Source organism: Aulonocara sp. 'chitande type north' Nkhata Bay, linkage group LG13 (genome assembly GCF_057382095.1).
Source record: "Aulonocara sp. 'chitande type north' Nkhata Bay isolate Kocher_YH1m ecotype deep benthic linkage group LG13, A_spYH_male_GT1.1, whole genome shotgun sequence".
In the NCBI taxonomy this organism is placed as follows: domain Eukaryota; kingdom Metazoa; phylum Chordata; class Actinopteri; order Cichliformes; family Cichlidae; genus Aulonocara; species Aulonocara sp. 'chitande type north' Nkhata Bay.
Window position 1 is genome coordinate 33,258,892 of NC_141356.1, and position 8,296 is coordinate 33,267,187.

The window sequence follows — 8,296 nt, forward strand, 5'->3', positions numbered from 1 at the left end:
CACAGGACCCGAGGATACACAGATCGTTGTTTGAAATCAGGGCAGAATAATCCCCTGATCTGTGCAACGACTGAAGGGTTGTCTAACCCCTGAGGTTGAAGAAAGGAGAGCAGAGGATCACCCAACTGGACAACACTGGTAGCTGCAGCAATAAAATAAAGGCTAAAAGCTCCTTGGACAGAGGTTCTAGTCTGAGTACGTCTGAAGGGTATAAGGTAGCACCAAAATAAAGCTGTGGGAGAACTGGGGAGTGTCATCTGTACCTGCTACTGTTGTAATAACAGTTTTTCTTGCATCTGAACTGCGCAAACACAGAGGTCATCTCACATATGGTTCGCCCATCAGGGGGACAAAGGGCCTCAGGAGTGAGAAGAAATGAACTCGGCCACACTGGATTGCAGAGTGTAGGTGAGCTCTTTATTCTAAAGAGCTCATCAGGGGGAGTGTGAGATTAGAATATTATTTTATGCCATGTTATACCCCTAATTAAAGATTGTGAATTATTATGTAGTTTTAGTTTGCATTATTCTCCTGAATTAGAAGAAGGTGATACACTGTTAACCTTTGCTGTATTTTTCACAGTAAAATACCACAAAATGCCCAGTAACTTACCTGAAAACGTTTCTACAGTTAATTACTGTAATTTGCTTTGCATTATGGGTATATTAAGGTTACTTACTGTATTTTTTTAAATTGCGGTAGTAGTTATACCTACCATTTCCAGATTTTCCTCCAACCTATGCCATTTGTCAGTATGATACCAGTGAAAGTATTATGGTTTTGACTTTTTAGGGGACTTGCCTGTGTGTAAGGTTCAATAATTCTGATCATCTAATCTGCTGCATGCAGTTGTATGCACATGCACAGCTGCTGCAAATGTGTGCTTGCCACTGCGTTGCCATAGAGATCAATTCAAGTGACAGCTGCTCCTGGGGAGAGGGAAAAGAATGCAGAAAGGCCTCCTTGTAGGGAAATTTTATAAAGCAAGGTTCTCCAAATCTCTCCCAAAATTCTGTGTTTTCTTAATTGACTTCCATTCATATGTAAAGACTATAAGGTTAACTACAAATAAAAAAAGCAGAATTCACATTGCTGCATCTCCATCACTTATCTCTGATTAACCCTGAACAACATTCACACTTCCTTTTGTTAATTTTTTTACTTGCCACTATTCTGTTGTTGGATTTCACTTAGGTTGTTGCTGCTGTCTGTTTTTGTGTAATTTTGTACTCGTGACAAGTAGTGAATAAAGTTATTTTAAAAAGACGCAGAAAGGCGAACTTCATTCAGTGGAGAATATTGTAATAATTTGGCGGAGGCTTCTCAGTCGAGCAGTAACTGAATTGCTCATTTACTGAACATGCAACATGTACAGAACTCTTCTGGGAACTAGTCAACCCAACTTAGTGAAACACACACTGAATGCATGCTGGCCCCGCCCACCCACCTACCTCTACCACCTACCTCTACCAACCACCACTCCATATCCTGACTGACATGACCTGTGATCCAGTGATTGACAGGAGAGGAAAGACAGGCCAACTTTGTTAACTCTTCGTTACGATATGCTCGAGAGGACAAAAGATTTTGCACCTCGTTATTGTTGGACCTCTGTGTGGAAACTGCAAACGGGACGTCATAAGGTAATACAAAGGACTCTCCTACCTAACATACTCGTTTATTAATTTTTAAGAGCATATATATTTTTTGTGTGTGGGGGGGAGGGGGGGCTTAAAATCGGTGTTAGCTTGGCCGAAATAGCTCATTAGCTGAATTATTCTGGAAAAGATGGGTTGTGTGTTTTTTTCTTTTATTTACTTATGTAAATATATTTTTCAAGGGTTAAATAAATGCAACATTAAATTAACAATTGTCTCTCTGTCTTTTCCCGCCCAGTGTGGTGCATTGCAAGCCAGAGACTTCAGTGGAACAAGGAGATTGAACATCTGCTACTTGAGTGCACAGTGCAAAGCTGAACCACAACCAGATCGCCACAGCAGCCATCCTTCTTCTGATGAAGTACTTCCAAGAAAAAGAGGACTCAATCTTCATCTTGGCTGACGTAATTATATTTAAAATTTTACACATGAACTCTCAATACTGTCAACATAAACAAAGGAAAAATATTTCAATGATTTTGGGTATCATCATTCAAATCAGTTCCTTTTGTGTTTTAAAGGCTTTTTCCACCAAGATGTCTGTTGAGAGAGAGATGACCTTACCCATCACACCAAGGGTAATAGCGCTTGGTAAGTAAATAGTTTCAATCCTCTTGTAATATTTTTGTAAAAAATCTATGTAATTATTGTGGTATTTGTACCCACAACAACTTACTTAACAGGGGTTTGTCTGTTTTATATTGTATAAAAATAGAATACACACAGTTTGCTGCTGTTTCTCTTATTATTTATTATACACAATGACCAACAGGAAAAAACAGCCTAACATTTCAGCACAGGCCAAAATGCCAAAACATTAGGCAGTTTTTTCCTGTAATTGATCATAATTTTCATTACATAATAAATAATAAGAGAAATAGCAGCAAACCGTGTGGATTCTATTTTTGTACAGTGTGAGGCCTGCTATCCAGCATTCTTGTGGAAACCTTATTTGTAAGGGTGAGCACATTGTCTTATTGGACTCTTGTCTGTTTTTAGGGAATAATTTCATGTCTGCAAGCCGCTGGATGATCAGTTTGGAGGGCAAGGCATTTTATGAGCCTGAGCAGATGCATGACTTTGCCAGCACCCTTGCTGTATTCTTTACGTCATACTACGTTTTCAACCTTGAGTATCAGGAGTCAGCGTCCATCACACTGGAGATGATACAGAGGTAAATACTTTACACCATTAAAGCTTACACCATTTAAGAATGAAATATATGTGATAGCTTGACTTAGAGCTGGGCGATAGAACGATAACGATATGTATCGCGATATAACTTTTACTCGATAGAGAAATTAAACTATCGCGATAGACCTCGCCGCTCTTGTCCTCTTAAAAAAAAAAAAAAAGGTCAGCCAATCCAAATTAAGTAGCGCAGAGCCGAACCAATCACAGCCGCAGCGTCGGAGAGATTGTCGAACGGAAGAGCCAAAGAAGTTCCGTAGTGTGAAGGTATTTCGGCTATTTCAAGTCTGACAAAAACAGAGCAGCGTGCACTGTAAATTGTGCCGAAAGCAAGTCTGGAAATACAATAAACTGGTGCATGCGTCACACTGTGCGCCACGTTATTGTTTCGGTGAAATGAATTTCTACAAGACTGTTACTGTTAATTCTACTCTCTGCAGTGTTTAAATGCTTACATATACACACAGTTACTGTCCCTCCACACATACGACTCGGTTCTGCTTCTATGCCCCAGCTTTGTTTACTTTTTCCCACCGAGGCTTCTAGACTTCTGATTGGCCAACATTTCTGCACGGTTAGGAATCTAGCGCCACCTGCTGCTTTGGCATGTTCATAGCAGCGTTTTCCTTCATTTCTGCCTTTACGTGTGGACGAGATTATTTTTTAAAACGAAAACGGAAAATCTCCGTTTTCAAAAATACCCGTGTACGTGTGGACGTAGCCTCAGTCTCTGACTGGAAGCGCTAATTCATCATTCGGCTTTTGTCAGACTAAAGTAACTGTTACAACTGTTTGAAAAGCTCAGCTATACAACAAGGAGAGATTGAGAATTTCCTTTTAGTTCTCAGTTTATTTGATATTGACAAAAGTTAGTTTTGTCTGTTCTTCTGTAAAACAAACTAAGATTTATTTTTAGAATTAATATTTTGTTTCTAAGTGGAATTGACAATTTAGTCTGTTTCGTTTGTTCTATTTTGAAACTTAAACGCTTTAGCGGCTGCCTTTTGTGTAGTTTGCAATATTTGCCTTTATTTATCTGAAAAAGTCTCATGTTCCTTAAGTACATCTACCCTGTTGAACTTATTATGGGAAATAAATATTTAAATAAAAACAAGCTGCTGATTATTTCACATTTTACTTGTGAGCAACGGCACATTTAAATCTTACAAATATAGTTATTTGGCTTATATCGTGATAGATATCGTTATCGCCTGAAATGAAAAAAACATATTGTGATATGAAAAAATCTTATATCGCCCAACTCTAGCTTGACTACAGTTGCAGAAACATATTGGTGATTGCTGTAATGTATGTTTTAATTTTGAAATTAAAGCAGCCTTTTTTCCGTTAAAAGGTTCTTTGTGAGGATCAATCCAGACATGGGAACAAAATGCCCTGCAAAACTTGGTACAAGCCGCAAGACAGGTCGTGTCGTAAAGAGGAAGGTTACAAGCATCAGCCCTCGGATCACCACCTTCCTCCAGCGGCTCTCTGAGTTTGAATGGAGGACTTCCAACTAGGTAAGAATACAGAGATGATAATATCTTTTACATAGCTGATAATTATATACATACTGTACACACATCCATACAACAGTATGAATGATCTCAGACAGATGTGAACAAGTGAATAACCTGAGCAAACATGAATATTGATGATGTGTCTTTGACAGGTGGTGATAAAGACTACGCTGAACCCGACCATCCTGGTAACGGAAATCTAAATCCCATGTCACATTCTATTTCCTGGGACCCACTGATAATTATTACATTTTGTAAATGATTTTTGTTTTACAATTGTAATAGTTTATTTAATGTTCATGCTGGTGGGTTTGTCCTGTTTTTAGTGGAATGAAAAACTGTTTTCCTTAAAAAAATCAGACACAGAAAGGTGAAGGACTGTGTAGTTTTCATGTACGCTTCTATTTATTTTGGTTATTGACATTGTTTTTATTCAGTTGAAAAATGTTTTTCTTGTTAAAAAAAATATCAACAATAAATGTTGGTTTAATTCACTATTCTGAGACTACTTTATTGAATTATATTGTTTTTTGTAAATGTTCTTATATTGAATATGAATGTTAATATTATTTTATATGCTGTAAAACACAATTACAGTCTAAACAAATTATACTGTACACAATTACAGTGTTATACCATAAACCACATTTGCAGTACAGTGATACTATAAAACTTAATCACGGTAAGTCTTTCTAACTGTAAACCACGTTTACAGTAAAACTGTTATACTGTAATATATGTTTACAGTAAAGTGGTTGAACTGTAAAACATCACAACAGTAAAGATACTGTAGATCAGTAATTACAGTAACTTACTGGCAATAGTGTTGCCAGTAAGTTAATGTAAAAATACAATAAAATGTCTAACAGTGTAACTATTGCATCTGTTAAACTGATTTGCATTACATTAGACTGCTGATTTATTGTGAATGAATGATATTGTTTTATGATGCATTATACTGCTGAGTTATAAGAAATACTGTTCGCAGAAAGTCATCGCCTTATTTGTCTGATTAGAAGAGAACAGAATATACTGGAGTTTTCTGCCCCATCTCAGCAGGAGCAGATAAACAGGGAGCCAAGGTCGTAGCTTAGGCGCCGTGTGAGAGAAAGCATGTGAATGTTTAGGCTTTTATGATTAGGTGGGGGCCACTAGAGGCTATAAGAGTTTGATCAATGCTCCACCATTTTGAGATCTAATGCTGTCTGCGTACGGTGTCCATCTCCCACGCGTGTGATCATTGAAATCATCGTTTGACTCAACCCGGTGGTTATTTTGGTTTTTCCCCTGCCAGTGGCGGACTCCCTCAGACATCGGTGCGTTGGTGGTGGTTCTTTGTGTCTGGGGGTGGGCGTCCAGGTACACACCGGCTCACTCCTTGGCGGCCGCTTATTGGGGCCTGGAGCCTGGGGCTCGCTCGGGCCAATTCAGAGGTGGGGTGCCCCCGGCCTCTCGGCCTGGGGCTCGGTCACTCAGGCACAGCTGGCTGCCGGCGGAGCTCACGGGCGCGTCACTGCAACCCCCCCTGGCTTCTGCTCCGCGGCTGCTGAGTGAGCTCTCATCTGGGGCTCTCCTCAGCTCTTTCTGGGACAGTGGCGCGGCTGCCCCTCTGTTGGTCTTCCTTGGTCTCTTGTGTTCTGTGGGCCTCTGGATGTCTGGAGTTTTGATCTCCTCCATACCTGCTTCATGCCCTGGAGGACGGGGCTGTGGCCCCCCCACACCCTCTAGCAGATCATTACATGAAGGAACCTTTTAAAAAAACAAAAAACAAGCGCGTCCATGCTCACAGGTGTACACACGGGTGATCACACCCACAAAATACACCCTTTTTGGCTCCTACCTCAAAGCACACTGTGTTCTGTTGATCTTATGTGCTGCACAATAATGTGTAATATTTAGTATTTACTGTCATATTCCCATATATCATTGTGATGTTGTTTATTCTATTACTCTTGTTCTCTTCTGCTTGTTTTCTTTTTTCTTTCTCAACAGGTGATCCAGGTGATCGATAAATGCATTTTTTTTTTTTTTTTTTTAAAGAGAGAAAGGGAAAAAAAAAGCTTGGGGAAGGTTACTGGGACAAAGTAATTGACAAAATTCATACCTTAGCCTCATGTGCAAGACTCTCTCTTATTCAGTTTAAGACTGTATACAGATTACACTTCTCAAGATCTAGACTATCTAAAATATACCCCGGCATTCCTGACCTGTGATTTAACTCATATGTTTTTTGCCTGGCCGACACTTCAGTTATACTGGACTATTTTTTTTGAAGTGCTTTCTCATGGTTTGAGCGTTACGCTCAAACCATGCCCATTAGTTGCCATTTTTGGTGTTTCTGAAGATGCCAGCCTAAACCTTAGTTGTAAGCAGCTGGATGTTATCGCTTTCACTTCACTGCTGGCACACCGTAGAATTTTGCTGTCTTGGAAAGCTCCTCACCCTCCAGCCCGATCATGTTGGCTGGAAGATGTTATGTTCTTTTTAAAAATGGAGAAAATAAAATTCAGACTCAGAGGAAATGTTAAGTTCTCACGGTCGAGTCTGGCATTAATATTTGACATCGTTTGTTTTTTTCCCTTTTTCCTTTTTTTTTCTTTATTTTTCTTTTATTTGTTTTATTGTTATCATCCAAATTTTAATGGGCTAATCTGTATTGAGATATGTCTTTGTATTGGTTGGTACTTGCTTTATTGGGCCTGATATGTCAACTTACATGTAAAAACTCTATAAATAAAGAGGAAAAAAAACTTGGCCAGTTTCCTTTCCATGGGCACAGAGAGTCTCCAATCCAGTGTTTTTAATCCCAGCAGAGCCACACAAATCCTAATTAAAATGAGTCCTCCCCCCAACATCCTTGGATTATTTTAAAAGCAAAACCAGGCCAGGTTAAAAATCCATTCCCTTAAAATGTGCACACTTCATCCTGGAGTCTCAGAGGCTTCCCTGCTGCACCAGTGTCCTACTAAAAAAACAACAACCCCCCTTCCCGTTTCCTCTCCCCTTTATAGAGAAGGGCTTCAATCCTTCCCAATCAGCTGCTCCCTGTACTCGACTCCAAATAACTGGCAGCTGGACTAGAGAATCTCCACTCCCACCTCACACCAAACACACACAAAAACACCAAAGCATGCAATTAATACAAAAAAACTAAAGTAATGCCAACCCAAAAGTTTAGTGGGGGATTCTCTCCATTCTTTTCCACCATGCTATACTCCGCAACAGTTGATTTGTTTTGTGTGTCAGTGAGGGCACTAATGAATTCACAAAGGCACTTTGTAGTGTGCAGGTAGAAACCCAGCGGAGTGATACACCTCCTGCTGTCAGGCCTGCATGTTTATCCCTGTGCTGTTCTCCTGTCTTGTGGTGGACAAATTTTTATTTTTTTTTACTGGCACACATAATTTGTGGGGCATCTTATTGCAAAACCTGATTGTTCTCTCGTGTTAGTTTTAGTAATATTTTTAAATAGTTGTGGCCAAATGTGTTTACAAATTGTGTTTACAAAATGTGTGCATAAGTTTTCAAAATGTACAATTTATTTATTTATTTATTTATTTATTTATTTATTTATTTAGCATTTTAAGTTATAAAAATTATTTAGTCAACATGTCTGTGGTTTTTGCAGTAAAAAAAACAAACTTCTAGGATTTTAAGTTCTTTGTGTGATTTCATATCAGTTGTGTTAACACAGTATGTCAATGAAAAAACAACTAAATTCAAACACGTGAGGTTGAGCTGAAAATAATGATACTGTGCCGGACCACCAGGTGGCTCCACTCACACTTGAAGGGAAGTGTTGGGGTGGAGATTTTGGCGCTCACTATATGTGAAGTTCTGAGAGTCAGTTAATAAAGTTGGAGTGAAACACTGAGACCTCTCCTGTCGTTATTACATACCTCCACATTGGTGACCCCTGTAGCGAAC

The 8,296-nt window shown here is 39.2% G+C and overlaps 1 protein-coding gene across 1 annotated transcript; it reads left to right on the forward strand.

Moving 5' to 3' along the window:
• Positions 1–1,773: 1,773 nt before the first annotated feature.
• On the forward strand, positions 1,774–4,846 carry LOC147316540 (uncharacterized). Its single transcript, XM_086258148.1, has 5 exons — positions 1,774–2,062; positions 2,180–2,249; positions 2,658–2,832; positions 4,204–4,369; positions 4,522–4,846. Exons 1-4 carry the CDS (start codon positions 2,015–2,017, stop codon positions 4,367–4,369), a joined length of 459 nt encoding a protein of 152 aa, XP_086114274.1. The 5' UTR covers positions 1,774–2,014; the 3' UTR covers positions 4,522–4,846.
• The last annotated feature ends 3,450 nt before the right edge of the window (positions 4,847–8,296 follow it).

Bases quoted from the DNA above. Each gene is read 5' to 3' on its own strand.
- LOC147316540 (XM_086258148.1), top strand. From the start codon at position 2,015: ATGAAGTACTTCCAAGAAAAAGAGGACTCAATCTTCATCTTGGCTGAC. The intron at 2,063-2,179 runs GTAATTATATTT...TGTGTTTTAAAG, and splicing joins CAATCTTCATCTTGGCTGAC to GCTTTTTCCACCAAGATGTC. The intron at 2,833-4,203 runs GTAAATACTTTA...TTCCGTTAAAAG, and splicing joins ACACTGGAGATGATACAGAG to GTTCTTTGTGAGGATCAATC.